Source organism: Oratosquilla oratoria, chromosome 12 (assembly GCF_046742065.1).
Source record: "Oratosquilla oratoria isolate Oo_2021 chromosome 12, ASM4674206v1, whole genome shotgun sequence".
NCBI lineage: Eukaryota > Metazoa > Arthropoda > Malacostraca > Stomatopoda > Squillidae > Oratosquilla > Oratosquilla oratoria.
In genome coordinates, this window is record NC_134788.1 from 53,905,910 (window position 1) to 53,925,476 (window position 19,567).

General features: G+C 39.3%; 1 protein-coding gene across 3 annotated transcripts; it reads right to left on the reverse strand.

Moving 5' to 3' along the window:
- Window positions 1-1,799: 1,799 nt before the first annotated feature.
- Window positions 1,800-16,460, reverse strand: LOC143031786 (uncharacterized). Of its 3 annotated transcripts, none has more exons than XM_076196056.1 (2): window positions 16,400-16,460; window positions 1,800-6,632 (listed from the first exon to the last, which is right to left on the reverse strand). In XM_076196056.1, exon 2 carries the CDS (start codon window positions 6,206-6,208, stop codon window positions 4,979-4,981), a length of 1,230 nt encoding a protein of 409 aa, XP_076052171.1. In that variant the 5' UTR covers window positions 6,209-6,632; window positions 16,400-16,460; the 3' UTR covers window positions 1,800-4,978. The 3 variants fall into 3 exon arrangements, with proteins under 3 accessions (XP_076052171.1, XP_076052172.1, XP_076052170.1); XM_076196057.1 differs by lacking the exon at window positions 16,400-16,460 and adding an exon at window positions 16,203-16,375; XM_076196055.1 differs by lacking the exon at window positions 16,400-16,460 and adding an exon at window positions 15,866-15,970.
- Between the last annotated feature and the right edge of the window lie 3,107 nt (window positions 16,461-19,567).

The following is a 19,567-nucleotide window of genomic DNA, read 5'->3' on the forward strand; positions in this document are numbered from 1 at the left end:
TAAATAGCTCGGACATCGGTAACATACTTTCCAAATGTATATCTCCTTCCTCCTCTCTCACACCACACAATCTATATAGCATCATATGATTCTTAATATGATTGCAATACAACTAATGCAATATGAATAAAACACATTTTTAAATCATTAGTACCAGGGAATTAAAAGTCAAGTGCAATTCAACACAAGACAGATATGTTAGAAAGCTATAGGAAAAGGTAAGGATGTTTTCTGGGCTTTATGGATCTGGAAAAGGCTTATGACAGGGTAGACAGGAAGGCACTGCGAGATGTTTTGCAGATATACAGGATAGGAGGAAAGCTTCTAGGAGCTGTTAAGAGTTTTTACGAGAGTAGTAGAGCATGTGTCAGGAATAGAAATGGAGAGAGTGGTTCGAAGTAAAGGTGGGACTTTGTCAGGGATGTGTTACGTCACCCTGGCTATTCAACTTATACATGGATGGGGTAGTGCGAGAGGTAAATGCAAGGGTGGTGGGTCAGGGATTGGAGATGTTTAAAGAAAATGGAGAAAAGTGCTAGCTGTTATTTGCAGACAACACTGTGCTTGTAGCAGGATCACAGAAGGGATTAAGGAAGTTGGTGACAGAGTTTGGGAGAGTGTGTGAAAGAAGAAAGTTGAAGATAAATGTGGGTAAAAGGCGATGAGATGTACAAAGGGTGAAAACGGCAGCAGACTGGAAGTGAACATTAAGGGAGAGCAACTGGAGGAAGTGGATAGTTTTAGATACTTGGGTGCAAATGTGGCAGGAAAGGGAGGAGTGGGGGTGGAGGTAGAATGTAGATTGAGAGAAGCGAGTAAATGCCTTGGTGGATTAAAAAGTGTAATGAGGAATAGACATTTGGAAATGGAGGCTAAGAGGAGATTGTATGAAAGAGTGATTGTGCCAATAGCGCTGTATGGGGTAGAAACATGGAACATAAGAGAGGAAGAGAGAAGGAGTTTGAATGTGTTTGAGATGAGGTGTCTGAGAAGTATGATGGGTGTTACTAGGCTAGAGTGAGAAATGAGATGAGGAGGAGAACGGGGGTGGAAAGGGAGTTGGGAGATTGGGTTGATGAAAGAGTATTAGGATGGTTTGGACACATGGAAAGAATGAGTGAAGAAAGACTAGTAAAAGAGGTATGGAAGGCAGTGGAGGGAGTGAATATGAAGGGACGTCCTAGGATGAGATGGATGGGGTGAAGGGGGCTTTGGGGAAGAGGGGAATGTCTGTTGAGGAGGGGAGAGGACAGAAGACAGGGGTGAATGGTTGTATATGGATGATGTTGTGATGCATGAGGTGGAATGGGTGGGGGGATGGGAGGTGAAGTAGTTTGTGTGAGAATAATTTGATGCAGCCTGAAGGGACTTCTCCTTTTCTGCATGAGGGGATGGAGAGGGGGGGTCGCCGATTCAATGAAGCAGCCTTGCTGTGGATGTGCTATTGATTACAGAATGGAAGGGCGAGATGTATATTATGCCTTTATAAAATTGTGTCCAGTCCTGAAAGCCACGGATAAGGATGACAATTATTCAAATGTATATAATACTATTTGATTAGGAAAAGTATGTTCATCAATATTGTTCTGATTGGTAGTCACAAGATGGTATTTGCGCTTCGCTGGCACCATCCCCCCCAAAAAAAATTACATATATATATATGTATTATATATATATTTATCCATTATGTTGTATTTCATGATTGAGCAGACAATTTAATTCCATTCCCACAGTTAAAGCTGTTGAACTGTTGCTTATTTTTACAAAATTCAGGGTAAAAAGAAAATTAAAGAGAATGCTAATTTATAAGTTGGTTTACTGATTTATGATATATAATTACCTATTCAAAACAAAATATGCAATATACGTAATACATATATTCATGGCAGACATAAACGTAGGGGGGTTAGTAATATAATGCTTCCCACATTACTGCTTTTCAAATGGAAACTTCCCATATGAACACTTTATACAAGAACAATAATAGTACAAACAGATGCATTATCATGGTAAAAAGGAATCTAAAGAAAGTCCTAATTCATAAGTTGGTTTACTGATTCATGATATACAATTACCTACTCAAAACAAAATAAGCAATATACGTAATACATATATTCATGGCAGACATAAACGTAGGGGGGTTAGTAATATGACGCTTCCCGCATCACTGCATTTCAAATGGACACTTCCCATATGAACACTTTATACAACATAATAATAGTATAGACAGATGCATTATCATCAGCAATTATATTCAGTACACTGGTTAGACGGTGGCTTGTGTCAAGGGCTTGATCTGGCAAACCATGTGTTTGTTTACAATGTAGTGCAGTGGTTCCCAAACTGGGGGAAATTTGAACCTACCAGGGGGGAAATAATTACACTACCTACTAACTAAAAAAATCTCAGTTGAATTTTCTCATGTCTGAGAGAGAGAGAATGCCTGTTTATCAGTATATATGTACATTTGAAAAATAAATTAGTAAATAGTCACAGTGTGGTTTAACTACTCTTTTCTTCATACACATGAAGGGGGAAATCTGGATGGTTGAACTGGGTGCAGGGGGGAAATGACAGAAAAAAGTTTGGGAACCACTGATGTAGTGAAACAGTATGAATGGGTTGGAGCACCCACCATCATAAAGACTAGTTTATCGTTATCAGAATTTCCACTTTATTTATGAAGTTGATATGATGTGTGAATAGATGTGATATTGATAGAACCAAATAGATAATCAGTGATGAATATTAACAGCAGTCAAGTGGTGGTAGGTGACACACATTCCAGTGTCCCCCCATCCCAATGACACTTCCATGCCGAAATGATACTTTTCATGTCTAGCCTCACTACTTGCCACCAACCACCACTTGACTGTTACTAATATTGGTCACTGATTATTTATTTCATAATATCTATAAAAAAAAACATATAAACTTAATATGGAGGAAATTATAAAAATGGTAAACCAGTTATTATTATGGAGTTTACTCTGACCCATTTATACTATCTCACTACAATGTAAACACACAGTTGCCATATCAACTCCAACATGAGCTACTTTCCAACCAGTGTACCTTTTGGGCCCTTTCTCCCTATAAGGGAGATAGCAGAGTCAAAGCATACACCCTTTCATTGGTCTCACATTCACCTAGTTGTGGCCCCCAATGGGAACCACCCTGTTGTGGTGGTGAGGGGAAGGGGGTTTTGTGTGTTCCTATGACCTAGCAAGTGAGGCAAGAGGGGACTTCAGAGCCAGTTCTTCCTTAGGGGGGGAAAGGCCCACCCATGCTAGCAAGGTCGCCAATGAGGGACCAGACAAAATGGTTCCTGGAGCTAGGCTGTCTGTGTGGGGCAACAGTGACCCCCACCAGAGGGACCACCTTATGAGGTTGTCATGTGCTGGATGGTTGGGTGTCTGGGCTGGGATGAATTGTGGGGATAACTTTCAAATCATGAGGAACCACTTTTCAAAATGAGTGGTTACCATGGGGAAAAGTTACCCTGTTAGTGACAGTGCTCATTCCCCTCATAGTCTCAGTAGGCGGTTGCCCTTGGCTCCTGGAGCCAATAAAATCACCAAATATCTCTATGGATATACTTGAAAAATCCTCTGGAGCCAAGTCTCAAAGTGTGCACTACACACAAAGAAGGTTCCTCCAATATCCATCTACTTTTTCCTAATCACAGAACTGTTCATTCTGAAGACCAAGTACCACCATTTGTCTAAAATTTTATACAACTTAGGATTTTATTTCTTTTGTGCACAGCAAATTTGAAATCATTAAACTATAATTTCTGTAACATCACCCAGAAAAATCATGATATTCAAGACAAAGGGCATTAACATTTTCACTACTATATGAGAAATCATAATGTGAAATAGAATAGATATCAATCACTGACCATTCTTGTACATTATCCTCAGGGAATGTCCTGTAAATGGGTGTAGCAATTTTCAATATTTCATCCAGCTATTTACTAGCAGTTTGCTTTTACTTCACACAATTATTTTCCTTTGAATTTGACATGTCACCTTGTTTTGTTTTCCTTTCAATTAAAGTCAAGTAGAGAGACATGATGGGCCATTCCAACAGCTTCTGATCTTTGCTTTGGCTTTGTTTCAATGCTGTGCGTGTCTTAGTATTTCTACTTATCCAAAGCTCTTCCAGTAGCCTTTTTTTTTGTCAGTATCTTCTTTGCTCATATTAGATCTCAAGAGGAAACTCTACTGATTTTATTTTTTTTCCAAATAGAATTTGATACATAAAAAAATTATAATTGTATCAAGAATTCAGAGTTATGAGGCCATCAGAAGTATTCAATTTGAGGGGGCAAAATTGATTACATGCTTCTTGATTTATGTCACTTGACTGAACAAATACTCATGATGAATAACGACCAGAGTACAAATGATCTCATAACTACATGTGAAACAATTAAACTATATACTTATATTTCAAAAGTCATTGATTCTCAAAATCACATCTTTCTTTTATTTTGAATTCCTCATTATGAAATTATATATCTATTTCTTTAAAACATTTGAATTTGAACACCTTGCATGTGCACATTTTCCCCTTTGTGCACTAGTTGAAAGACATACTTGTGCACACACAGGTGCACAGCTTACAGGGAACAGTGTTCACTGCAGAGATCACACTGGAATGGTTTCTTACCAGTGTGAGTCACAATGTGCTAATTGAGAGACCTCCTCTTATGTGAGAATGCTGAATCGCACAGGTCACACTGGAAAGACTACTCTCCTGTGTGGGTCATCACCTAATATTTGAGGTGATTCTTTTGTAAGAAAGCTGCATTGCATAGGTCATGCTGGATGGGTCTCATATATTTTGTGAGATAATCTTTGGTGAGAAAGCAGAGTCACACTGGTCACACTGGAAAGGCTTCTCTCCTGTGAGGGTCCTCATACACTGCATGAGCAACCCTTGTTAAGAAGGCAAAATTGCACAGATCACACTACAAAGACTTCTCTCCTGTGTGGTTCCTCATATGCTTTGTGAGACTACTCTTTTGTGAGAAAGTAGAATTGCACAAGTCACACTGGAAAGGCTTCTCTCCTGTGTGGGTCCTAATATGAGTTGCGAGACTACTCTTTTGTGAGAAAGTAGAATCACAAAGGTTACACTGGAAAGGCTTCTCTCCTGTGTGGGTCCTCATATGATCTGTGAGATTACTCTTTTGTGAGAAAGCAGAATCACAAAGGTCGCACTGGAAAGGCTTCTCTCCTGTGTGGGTCCTCATATGTCTTGTGAGATAAGCCTTTACTGAGAAAGCAGAATTGCACAGGGCACACTGGAAAGGCTTCTCCCCCGTGTGGGTCCTCCTATGCTCTGTGAGGGATTTCTTTATTGTGAAAGCAGAGTCGCAGAGGTCACACTGGAAAGGCTTCTCTCCTGTGTGGATCATCATGTGAATTTTGAGTTCATACTTTTGTATGAAACCTTTATTGCACAGGCCACACTGGAAGGGCTTCTCTCCAGTGTGGGTCATCATATGTAAATTGAGATAAGATTTTTGTGAGAAAGCTCCATTGCACAGGTCACATTTGAAAGGCTTCTCTCCTGTGTGAGTCCTCAAATGCCTTGTGAGATGACCCTTTTGTAAGAAAGCAGAATCACACATGTCACACTGGAAAGGCTTCTCTCCTGTGTGGTTCCTCATATGCTTTGTGAGGTTACCCTTTTGTGAGAAAGTAGAATTGCACAGGTCACACTGGAAAGGCTTCTCTCCTGTGTGGGTCCTCATATGCATTGTGAGACTACCTTTTTGTGAGAAAGCAGTATCACAAAGGTTACACTGGAAAGGCTTCTCTCCTGTGTGGGTCCTCATATGCTCTGTGAGATTACTCTTTTGTGAGAAAGCAAAATCACAAAGGTCACACTGGAAAGGCTTCTCTCCTGTGTGGGTCCTCATATGTCTTGTGAGATAACCCTTTTCTGAGAAAGCAGAATTGCACAGGGCACACTGGAAAGGCTTCTCTCCTGAGTGGATCCTCCTATGCTTTGTGAGGATTTTCTTTATTGTGAAAGCAGAGTCACAGAGGTCACACTGGAAAGGCTTCTCTCCTGTGTGGATCATCATGTGTTTTTTGAGTTCATGCTTTTGCATGAAAGCTTTATTGCACAGGCCACACTGGAATGGCTTCTCTCCAGTGTGAGTCGTATGTCTTTTGTGAGAAAGCTCCATTGCACAGGTCACATTTGAAAGGCTTGTCTCCTGTGTGGGTCCTCATATGCTTTGTGAGATGACTCTTTTGTGAGAAAACAAAATTGCACAGGTCACACTGGAAAGGCTTCTCTCCTGTGTGGGTCCTCATATGTGTTGTGAGATGATTCTTTTGTGAGAAAGCAGAACTGCACAGGTCACACTGAAAAGGCTTCTCTCCTGTGTAGGTCCTCATATGCTTTGTGAGAAAACCCTTTATGTGAGAAAGCAGAATCACACAGGTCACACTTGGAAGGCTTCTCTATAGTGTGGGTCATTACATGATATCCAAGATGACTCATGATATAGCTGTGCCATAGATGTCACACCAGATCCTTATCATAGTATGACACACATGGAATCTATGGATAACTCTTCCAAAGAAATGATGATAGGTATTCTCATCCTGGAAAAAAAAAAATGTAATTGTATGACTGATATCCAACTCTGAGAATATGTAGTAATACACTGTAATAGGATACTGGATGTTTCATACACAAGCCATTTCATACTCAAGTCTTATTACAAGCATTGGCCAGACTTGTTTATACCTGCCTGCTGTTGCATATTGGGCATTTCATGCAGTATGCAAGGCACACATCGTTTGTTTTTTTTTTTTTTTTTTTTTTTTTTTTTTGTCCGGACTTATTTGATTAGTCAGACACTGTCCGGATAAACCAAAATCTGGATTAATAAGGGTCGAGTGTATATACCGTATATATAAGTGAACTTTTAGTGAATGATATAGAGATATCCAGTCCACAGGGAAAGAGTGATCACGTATGCCTGAAATGTGAATGTTACTTGGAACCTCACATGAGGAAAAACAAAAAGATGGTATAAATGTATAAAAAAGGTGATTCTAATAAGTTCAGAGAAAAACTGAATATTGACTGGAAAAATTATTTAAATCCTGATGAAACAGAAATGAACTAAGGTAAATAAATAATCAATTGATGGAATTAGTGAAGTATTGTATACACAATTTGTAGGAGACTCAGAAAGAGGAGAAACTAGGATCTACCAATGAACAGAAAATCGGGGACCAAAATAAAAAGAAAACAAAGGTTGTAGGAAAGGCTGAAAAGGATGAGATACAGATGAGAAGTGTCCAGAGAATATATGGAGGTACAGGAAGAATACAGACAGGTTAACCCCTTCAATACGGGCCACATCGCACGTCTGGTAGCATTAGCTACCAGACGTGCGATGTTGAGTCATAATACTCAAATTATAAAAAATAAAGTCACTGCTCTATCGCTCGTTCTCTTTCACCCATGAATTTTGATAACCATAGAAAATATGATGAAGCCAATTTACAGAGTATGTGGGTCATGCAGGGACGACTACAATAAATATAATCAAGACGCCAACATCGGCATCCTCATATACCCACTTGCTCCTCATGACGCCTACGTAGGCACCACCGTATGGAAGGGGTTAATAACCAAGTACGAAGTGCAACACGGAAAGAAATGAAAAGTAAAGAGAGAGACATTACCAGAAATGTTAAAACTTTTTTTTTTTACATATGTACAGTCCAAAACTAGAAATATATCCAGTATTCCTGCATTGTATGTGAATGGGGAAAGAATGAGACAGATAGAGAGTGACAAAGAAAAGTGCTGTCTGATTTTTATGGCAGGGTCTTCACCAGGAAACTAAAGAAAAACATATCTGATACAAAGAAGACGTTCCCCATATCTAAATAACATAGAAAATTGATTGATTGATTAAAGGTTATCTGGCGTCGTAACTGCAGAGGTCATAGACGCAAATAACATAGAAATTACTGAATGCTCCATTAAGAAAATTATAAAAAAGTTGAAGAGGAACAAATCTGATGCAGATGGTTTACATCCTCAGGTGATCAGGAAGCTGAAGAACTGATGGCTAATCTATTAAAAATGTTATTCAAATCTGTCTTTCACTGCTCATAAGATACCTGAGGATTGGAAAGTGGTAAACATTATCATAATATTCAAAAAAGGGGACATGAATGATCCCAGAAACTACAAGCTGGTTAGCCTCACTAAGGCAATTTCTAAAATAAAAAACCCTATAGTACAAGAGCATATATTGGTCACATGAAAAAACAAAATCATTAGTATGAAACATTTTGGATTCATATGTGGTAGGAGTACTGTATTCCAACTTATAAAAGTTCTGGATAAGATGAATAAGATGAAGAATTTCCTGTTGATGTGACCTACTGTGATTTTATCAAACCTTTTGATAAAGCAGCATATAGATGGCTTATTGTGAAAGATATTATAACATTGGTCCTGACTATATTGAATGGATTGTGTCATTCCTGAGTAACGGAAAGCAAAGCGTAGTAATTAATGGAGAGACATCAGAATGGGAAGACATTATTAGTGGTGTGCCCCAGGGTTCTCTCCTGGGACCCTCATTATTTGTCTTATTCATAAATGATCTACCAGATGAAGTTGAAAATGACAGCATGATATTTCTGTACAATGACAGTAACAAATCATTTTGAAGAATAAAAAAAACAAAGAGGACTATATAAAATTGCATGAAGATATTGTAAAAATGGAGAAATGGTCAGAGAAGTGGCTGTTAAAATTTCACCCACAAAAATGTATATATATGCATATGGGTAAAACTGAGGTGGAACCCTTTATATACACTATATATGATAACATGATAGAGGCATCATCTGAAAAGGACTTGGGTGTCATAACTGACTATGATCTAAGTTTGTTGGAGCATATGGCAGAGGGAATCAATAAAGCCAACCGACTCATTGGAGTTAATCAGAACATTCATATATTTAAATGAGCAAATGTTTAATCTCTTTTTATTGCACTGTGAGACTGCTACTGGAATATGCAAATCAGGTGTGGCACCATTATAAAATGAGACACTGAAGCTTTAGAAAATGTATAACACAGCCAATAAATTAGTACATTCAATAAAAGGTTTATCATATGAAGAAAGGTTACACAAGTTGAAGCTACCATCTCTTGAATGTAGATGCTCCCAAGGGGATATGATAGAGATTTTCAAGATTGTTATTAAATTTATGATAAGGAATGTTGGAGAGATGTCTTCAAGATGTAGGGGAACATGGCTGGTACAAGAGGACACAACAATAAAATTCTTAAGGAACACAATTGAACATTAAAAAATATTCGTTTTGTAATAGTAGTATATGGATGGGATAGGCTAAAAAAGCTCTACAATAATCTCAGAAAATGTGAAATGTTTTGAGAAAAAATTAGATAAAAAATGTAAAACTCAGGACCAGGAATATAATTATAGAGAAAATCTAAGAAAAACCAACCCAAAACAACAAGAGAATAATGAAGAGCTGGATACACAGGATGAACAATTTTTTGGCCTATTTCCTGAAGACTTCTGTATCTGTGAGTATGACTACAAATAATGGAGTGTGCTTGGTTGAAAAGTGCAGATGGACATATCTTAATGAAAATGAAGGGGAAGATGGGCAGAGTATTTCAGAGATATGTTGAATGTGGAGGAGGATAGGAAAGGATTTGTGATAATAGTGGAAGGTGCTAGGAAAATGATGGTTATGGGAGAGGAAAATGGAGGAGAAATAAGAAAAGATAGGGCGCAAGTAGTTCTGAAAATGATGAGAACAGATGAGGCTCCTGGATTAGATGGGTGTCATGCAGAGTGTTTGAAGAAGGTATATACAGTAATAGTGGGCTGGTGAGGTTATTTAATGTGTGTCTAAGGGAGAGTAGAGTGCCACAGGACTGGAGGAGTGCCTACATAGTTCTGCTTTACAATGGAAAAGGGGATAAATGTGAGTGTAGTGGTTTCAGAGGGATCAGTTTGTTGAGTGCAGTCACCATGGTTGTTCAATGTCTAAATGGACAAAGTGGTGCGGGAGGTAAAGGTGAGACTAATGGGCAGGGGGTTGGAGATTTTTAAAGAAAATAGAGAGATGTGGGAGGTGAGCCATTTGTTGTTTGCTGGGGGCACTGTGCTTGTGCCAGGGTCAGAGGAGGGATTATGGTAGTTAGTGATGGAGTTTGGAAAGGTATGTGATAGGGGAAAATTGAAAGTAAATGTGGGTAAAAGCAAGGTGATGTGATGTACAAGGGGAGAGGATGGCAGCGAGTTGGAAGTAAGTCTAAGAGGAGAGAGGCTGGAGGAAGTGGACAGCTTTAGGTATTTGTGGTTGCATGTGGCAGGAAAGGGAGGAATGGAGGTGGAGGTAAATTGTAGATTGAGAGAAGCAAGTAACTGCCTTGGGGGATTGAAAAATGTTATGAGAAATAGGCAACTGGGAATGGTTGCAAAGAGGAGATTGTATGTATTTATATTTACCTAGTGGAGAATAGGTAGAGAAAGAGGAAAAGGGCAGAAGGTAGGGAAGTACTTAGAGTGAACTGCTTAAATGAGAAAGAAAAGGAGAATGAGTATAAGAAGAAGCTGAGGAGTGGGAGGGAGTGAAGGATAGAGTCGAACTAGGAGTGGAGGAGGAATTGGGATGGTTCAAGGAGGGAGTCATAAGGTGTGCAAAGATGGTGTGTGGAACGAGGAGGGTAGGAGGAAGTAGAAGGAAGGGTGGTGAGTGGTGGGATGGGGAAGCAAAGAAGGGTGTAGAAGAGAAGAAGCAGGCATTCATAGAATGGCTACAAATTACAACGAGGGAATCGTATGAGAGGTACAAAGTAAAGAGAAGGGAAGTTAAGCATAAGATAAAGGAAGCACAGAGGAGAGCAGATGTGAAGAGGGGTGGGGATATGACAGAGGATTTTGAAAGTAGTAAGGAGATGTTTTGGAAGGAAATTAAGAGAGGAATAGGAGGCGAATCAAGTAGAGAAGAGGGGGTAGGGGGTGCAGGTGGAGAGATGATGGTGGAAGAGAGGGCAGTGAGAGGAAGGTGAGCAGAGTGTTTTGGGGAGTTGCTGAATGTGAAGGAAGACGGGGAGGGAAAGGTAGATGCAGTGGGAAGCGCTAAGAGGGTAAGAGTGGTGAGTAGGGAAAATGGAGGAGAAATGGGGAGGGATGACGTGAGGACAGCTGTTTAGATGACGAGAGCAAATAAGGCATCTGGTCTGGATGGATGCCATGCAGAGTGTCTGAAGAAGGGAGGTGCAGTTATGGTGGACTGGCTGGTGAGGTTGTTTGGTGTTTGTTTGAGAGAGGGTAGAATGCCGGAGGACTGGAGGAGTGCCTGTGTAGTTCCGCTTTGCAGGGGAAGGGGGGACGGGTGTGAGTGTGGTGGTTTTAGGGGGGTCAGCTTGTTGGGTGTGGTTGGGAAGGCTTATGAGAGGGTCTTGACTGAGAGGATTGGGAGAGGGGCGGAGGGAGCTTGGTGAGGAACGGTGTGTTTTTGGGACAGGTGGGGGTTGTGTAGATCAGATTTTTGTGGTGAGACAAATATGTGAGAGGGCTGTAGGAAGGGGTGAGGATGTCTTTTGGGCTTTTATGGATCTGGAAAAGGCTTATGACAGGGTAGACAGGAAGGCACTGTGGGAGGTGCTGCAGATGTTGTGGGATGGGAGGAAAGCTGTTAAGAGCAGTCAAGAGTTTTTACGATAGTGGAGCTTGTGTTAGGAATAGAAATGGAGAGAGTGAATGGTTTGAGGCAGAGGTGGGACTTTGTCAGGGATGTGTTATGTTGCCCTGGCTGTTCAATCTATACATGGATGGGGTGGTGCGAGAGGTGAATGCAAGGGTAGTGGGTCAGGGGTTGGAGATGGTTGAAGAAGTGTGGAGAGGGGTGGGAGGTGGGCCAGTTGTTGTTTGCTGATGACGCTGCGCTTGTGGTAGGATCGGAGGAGGGATTGAGGAGGTTAGTGACAGAGTTTGGTGAGATGTGTGAAAGAGGGAAGCTGAAGATGGGTGTGGGCGAAAGTAAGGTGATGAGATGTACAAGGGGGGAGAATGGCGGCAGGCATTAAGGGTGAAAGACTGGAGGAAGTGGATGGTTTTGGATACTTGGGTGCGAATGTGGCGGGAAGGGGAGGAGTGGGGGTGGGGGTGGAATGTAGATTGAGAGAAGCGAGTATGTGCCTTGGTGGATTAAAAGGTGTAATGAGGAATAGACATTTGGGAATGGATGCTAAGAGGAGATTGTATGAAGGAGTGATTGTGCCGACAGCACTGTATGGGGCAGAAACATGGAACATAAGAGAGGAAGAGAGAAGGAGTTTGAATGTGTTTGAGATGAAATATCTGAGAAGTATGATAGTGGTTACTAGACTAGATAGAGTGAGAAATGAGGAGGTGAGGAGGAGAACAGGGGTGGAAAGGGAGCTGGGAGATAGGGTTGATGAGAGAGTATTAGGATGGTTTGGACACATGGAAAGAATGAGTGAAGAAAGATTAGTAAAAGAAGTGTGGAAGGCAGAGATGGAAGGAGTGAATATGAGGGGGCGTCCTAGGATGAGATGGATGGAAGGGGTGAAAGGGGCATTACAATGGAGAGGAATGTCTATTGAGGAAGGATGGGAGAGGACAGAAGATAGGGGTGAATGGAGAAGGGTTGTGTATGGATGATGCTGTGATGCATGAGGGGGAGTGGGTGGGGGATGAGGGGTGAGGAAGTATGTTTGAGAAAAAATTTGATGCAGCCTGAAGGGATTTCTCCCTGTCTTCTCCTTTTTCTGCATGAGGGAACGGAGAGGGGGTCGCCAAATTTATGAAGTGGCCTTGCTGTGGATGTGCTGTGTCTTGCAACACTGCTTCTGACCCAGGGCAGTGGACAGGATGCAGGGATGACCCATCATTCAGGAGGTGCCAAGATAAGAGGGAGGGTAGAGGGTGGAGGGGAGTGGAATATGTAGGGAATGGAATGGGTGGGAGTGGTTTCTATGCCTTTTTCTTTTTTGCTACCCCCCATATAAGGGGGAAAAAGTCACTGATATATGTATGTATGTATTACACAGAACAGGAGCTATGCTTGTGGTGACCCATCTTTCTATCTTTCAGCATCAAGTTTTTTATTAAAATCTTGAATAGTATTTGCACACACGGTTTCTTTATCTAAGTTATTCCAGACATCCAGCACTCTGTGTGGGAAGCTATTCTTTTTTTCGATCTCTTCTATAATTATCCTTTTTGAGTTTCTTTTCATGACCTCTTGTTTTTCCATTGTCATTTTTTAGTAAATCATTCCTATCAAGGATTTCCATTCCTTTTATGATTTTAAATATAGTCAGTAGATCACCTCTTTTTCTTCTCTGCTCCAGTATTGGTAGTTCCAATTTTAATAATCTTTGTTCGTATGTTAGTTTGGAAAGAGTTAGTGCCAACTGTGTCGTTGCTCTCTATATTCTTTCTAGTTTCCTTATATTCCTTTTAGTACTGGGTGTCCATAGTGTTGCTGCGTATTCCAGTTTTGGTCTAATCAATGTAACTAATATTTTTTTTAATCATTTCTTCATCCAAGTAATTAAATGCCACTTTCATCGACCTTAATAGGTTGAAGGTTTCTCCGATTATTTTGTTTATATGTTTATCCGGTGTCGTGTCTTTGCTGATTATTACTCCAAGGTCCCTTCCCAAATGCACTTTCTTGATTTCTTCTTCACCAATTTTATAATTTTTTGAAATTCTGTTTTTACTTTTTCCAAACTCCATTATGCTACACTTCTTGATATTGAAGTTCACTTCCCACTTTTGAGTCCATTTCCAGATTTTGTCCAGGTCTGATTGTAATGAATCATAGCATGTGTTGAGTGTGTCAAGGTAAGGCTGGATTATTTCTGCAGCTTTGTCTGTGTTACGAGAATCATAGTTCTCTTCTGTTCTTACCTTCTTCAATATTTTTGCATCATCTGCGAAGAAATTCATATAACATTCAACTCCTTCATCCATGTCATTTATGTATATGGCAAACATGATTGGAGCCGGCACCGACCCTTGTGGAACACCACTTTTCATTTCTTCCCATTTCGAGTATTTGTCTCTAATTACTACCTATTGATTCTAATTTTTCTTATTAATTTCTTGTGTGGTACTTTGTCAAATGCCTTTTGTAGGTCCAGATAGGCACAGTCTGCCCATCCATCCCTCTCCTCTATTATATCTACTAGTCTCGGGTAGAAGCAGATCAGGTTTGTTGTACATGATCTTCCTTGTCTAAATCCAAATTGGTTTGGGTTTAGTATAGATTTTTCTCCCAGGTGTTTAACCCATCTACTTTTGATCACTTTTTCACATATTTTAGCTATGAAGGGGTGATTGTGCTGATGGCATTGTTTGGGGCAGAATTTAAGAGAGAAAGAATTTGAATGCATTTGAGATTAAATAAGTATGGAGGTAAAGTGTAGATTGAGAGAAATAAGTAAATGCCTTGGAGGATTAATAAGTGTTGTAAGAAATAGGCAACTGGGAATGGTTACAAAGAGGAGATTATATGAAGGGGTGATTGTGCTGACAGCATTGTTTGAGGCAGAGACTTGGAATTTAAGAGAGGAAGAGTTTAAACGTGTTTGAGATTAAATGTCTGAGAACTATGGCAGGGGTTACTACATTGGATAGAATGAGAAACAGCGAAGTGAGGAGGAGAGTGGGAGTGGAAAAGAAGATGGGAGATAGAGCTGATGAAAGATTATTGGGATAGTTTGGACACAGAGAGAATGAATGATTGGGCTGATGAAAGATTATTGAGATAGTTTGGACACAGAGAGAATGAATGATGAAGATTAGTAAAAGAGGTATGGAAGGCAGAGGTGGAAGGAGTGAACTTGAGGGAATGACTGAGGATAAGATGAATGGATGGGGTGAAGGTAGCATAGAGCAATAGGGGAATGCCTCTTGAGCAGGGGAGGGAGATGGTAGGAGATAGGGATGAGGGGAGAATTACTGTGTATAGATGATACTGTTATGCAAAGAAGGGAGAGATGGGGGATGGGGGGTAGGTGGTGTTTATGTGTGGATGATATTTTGATGCAGCCCGAAGGGATTTCTCTTTTCTTGTTCTGCATGAGGGGACAGAGTTGCTGATTAAGGGAAGTGACCTTGTTGTGGATGTACTGTGCCTTGCTGCATTGTATTTGTCCCTGGACAGTTTGTGGGATGAAGGAATGACCCATCATGCACGAGGAGCTATGGTGGAAGGGGTGGAAAGGGTGGTGGAGGGGAGTGGAATGGGTGGGAATAGGTATGTGCCTCTGAATTAGTTATCTGTCTTATTCTGGTATATAGATATATATATATATGGGGCTCAAAATACTCAGAATGATATGAGCTAGCCAATAAAATAGGTAAGAATTATTACAACTGTAAATCCGGCAAACACTTAGATATACCAAATTTTTGCCTTTTTTTTTAACACTACCAACATTACTATTAATTAGTAATACTTATATATTGAGTTCAAAATACTACATGATATGAGCTAGTCAATAACAGAGGTAAGAATTGCAACTGTGAGACCTAAACTGACCTGACCTAGCCTACCCCTTGGTAAATATAAAGATGTTCACCTTCTCAATATTTTCAAAATAGTTACTGATGTTACTATTTGTTTGAGGTACTGGCAAACATCCTGATATATACTCACAAACTTAACCCTGCTCAGAATGCCAAATACACTACAAAACGAGAATTGAAGTGCAGCAAATGTCAAATGCGAACATGATATTCATACACTAAGCTCCTTTACTACTATAAGATTTCACTTACGAATTCAAATCGATGGCACACATGTATGACCTGTACAAATCAGTTACGAAAACAAATTCCTCAAATAGATGAAAGAGTGCAACACAATACTTGACGGGCTTTGACGTCATATGTAAACAAACATGATATAAAGGGCGGAGGTCTAGGTTTTCTATATATTTTTATATATTTTCCTATTTCTACTCTATGATTTATATTGTCATACTATTTATTCTATATTTACATTCTATATCTTATATATATATATATATATATATATATATATATATATATATATATATATATATATATATATATATATATATATAACAATTTGGCGTTGTGACACACTACTTACTGCTTTCCATTTCTTTAGTTTCTTTTCGGCTCTTTCAATTATTACTCGTACTTTTCCTTCACTCTCTGGGAGCACTGGAAGTCACATCCAGTGATTACTTTTTATAATTTTGTTCCCTTTTCAGAGCTAAAGTTTATGATTCCCCCTTTTCCACAGCATTTTGATGTGAGTGTTTACCGCTAGCTGACTGACAGTACCTTAGGTTTAAGTATCCTCGATTTTAGTCAGAATTTTCATGCCTCACCATCCCAAGATGTCTTCGTAAACTCATGCTCGAAGTCACCAATCAAAGGTGCTATAATGTTAAAACTGAAATGTCTCTGTTAATTTACTATATTATGTTTTGTGGCTTGTATTTTTTCTGTGTTATAGTTGATGCAGTTTTGCCTATATATCACCATTTGTTTTCATCTTGATTGTTCGTTGGAGAGCCCGCTGCATTCAGACCCCCGAGCGACGATGCCACTTCTTGTTTTTAGTTAGTTTAAATCAGGTTATTTAGGATCATGTGTCACTCTCTTATAATTAGTAACAAACTCAGAAGCCACCTAGAATTACCTCAACTTCTGCCTCGTCATTAAACCATATTACTCGTGCAAATTAACAACTGGAAATTCGCCCGCCAAATTTGGGCATCGCTCTCTGTAGTTGGCCCTGAGCGTCATTCCCCTCAGCGTCTATTCATCGTACGAACAACACCCTCTTGTTGTTGGCCTTCTTTGAATATATTTATGAACAAGAATGTAACTATTTTGTCTGAACATGGAGGGTTACAAAGGAGGAGCATGCCGATAGGCGACCTTTTGGTCCATAACTAGGTCGGATGCAAAAAATATAATAACAAATAAATAAATAAAAGATACAATAATAATCATATAAATAAATAGGTTAAGTTGAATAATAAACAAACAGGTAATGTTGAATAATAATAAATTGACAGATGAATAATAAATGATAATCAAATAATAATAAACAGACAAATAATAACAAATAATGTAAAATAAATGGCAGGCATTACAACATCTTGCTTAGGTGTTTATCTAAACGAATCTTAAGCTTCAAACTGAAGTACATTGCACTGCCTCTGCAGGAAGTTTATTCCATTCATTAATTACACTGTAGGTGAAGTTGTTTCTACCCACTTCCAAATTAAATCTGTTTCCTGACAGTTTGAGACCATTATTTCTGTTCACTATGAAAATTTTGTCACTTTTGATGTCAATTCCCATTAGAATCTTGAAGACCTGTATCGAGTCGCCTCTGAGTCTACGATTTTTTAGGGGAAACAAGTTTATATGTTTTAGACGATTTTCGTATGATTTATTTTTGATATTGGGAATCAGTTTTGTGGCTCGCCGTTGTACTTTTTCCAATCGGCATCTTTAGTGAGATTTGGTGACTATACGGAAACAGTTATATTCCAAATGTGGACGAACTAACGATTTATATGGCTTGTTAATGACAGATGGACCTTTGAAGTCAAAAGATCGTGCAATCAGTCCTAGAATCTTATTTGCTTTCTCAGAGGCTGAAATACACTGCTTAGATGATTTGAGATCGCTACTGGTAATTACGCCGAGATCCTTTTCACTATTTACTTTTGTTAACGAATTTCCAGATAATTTGTAATCGTACTTACTGTTATTTTTACCTATGTGCATTACCTTGCATTTACGTGTGTTAAATTTCATTAGACACTTTTCAGATCATTGCTGTAATTGATCTAAATATTCTTGAATATCTAATTGATTTAAGTGATCATTTGCCATTCTGCACATTTTTGTATCAGCAAATTTGGAAACAATAAATTTTAGTCCATGGTCTATATAATTTATATATACTATAAATAGAAGTGTCCCAAGAACGGAACCCTGAGGAACTCCACTCGTAACATTTTTCCATCTGGAAGTTTTTTCCATTTAAAACAACTCTCTGTTTTCGATCACTCAACCAATTACTAGTTCAACTTAATAGGCTGCCACTTACTCCGTGTGAAGCTATTTTAGTAAGTAGTCTTTCGTGGGGAACGGTATCAAAAGCTTTTGCAAAGTCTAGATATATTAAATCTATATTGTTTCTTTTGTCATAAGTTGAGATGATCATATTGTAGAATTCGAGTAAGTTAGTTACGCAAGTACGTTTCCGTCTGAATCCATGCTGGCCATCATTTATCAGTTATTTTCTAAATGATGTTCCATAGTATCTCTGAGGATAGTTTCCATCAATTTTCCTATGATTGAAGTCAAGCTATAGTTATTTGGTTTCTTTTTTGTCTCCTTTTTTTGAATATGGGAGTAACGTTAGCTAGCTTTCATTCTCTTGGGATATCTCCGGATATGATGGTTTTGAAAATAATCTCTAATGGGCCAACAATCTCATTTTTCATATCCTTAAAGATTATTGGATGTCAACCGCCAGGCCCCGAGTTTTTCTATATACCTTTTTAATTTTTTCTTTTGTTATATTTACCGTAGTAAGTTTATCCTAGAATTTTCACAGGTTTCAGTTTAAAGTTCATTTTGAGGTGTTTCGTTTACGAATACAGAGCTAAAATAGTTGCTTAAAATATTACTCATTCCTTCATTTGAATACTCAAGTTGACCGTCGGCAGATAATAGTAGGCCAATGTGATTCCTAATAACCTTTTTATCTCTAATGTAACTATAGAATTCTTTGGGATTCTCAGTGGATTTATCAGTGATATTCATTTATATTGTCGTTTTCGTTTTTTTATTGTCTTTTTTAAATCTCTCTGTATTAATACATAACTTTGATAGTCATTAGGTGCACCCAAGCACTTGTATTTCTTATAAGCCTGTCTCTTTTTAGCAATACTTTTTCAGTTTCTTTGTCAAGCCATTTTGGGCGAGCCTGATTTGGGGGGGGGGGTAGGTGTCCTTAAATGGAATGTATGAATCATCTTAGCGTATTTTGAAATACTTCCCACATCTGATCTACAGGTATTTCGCTTAATTTCCCTTCCCAATCTGTAAACTGAAGCATCTGACGTCCTATGAACTGAGCTTTACTGAAATCGGGTATTTTAGAAACACAAGTATCTATTCTAAAATTTTCTAGCAGTTTGAATCTAAGTTGTGATCGCTATTTGCAACAGATTCACCGACTTCTACATCGGTTATTGTGGTACTTACTTGCTTGGTTGTCGATGATCCCGTTCTTTCGGTTGCTTCTGGGTCGGCCCTTACTCCTCCTTGGAACACTCACACCAGGGTCCCTAAGCTCATTTCCCTATCTCCTAACATGTAATACTAGCCCCTCCGCTCAACCACCCGCGCGCGGTCCATGCCAGGCACTGTCGACCCACGCCGATGCGCGGGCACTCCCCCCCCCTCTGGGGGTACCAA

Bases quoted from the DNA above. Each gene is read 5' to 3' on its own strand.
- LOC143031786 (XM_076196056.1), bottom strand. From the start codon at position 6,208: ATGGAGCTTTCTCACAAAAGACATACGACTCACACTGGAGAGAAGCCA.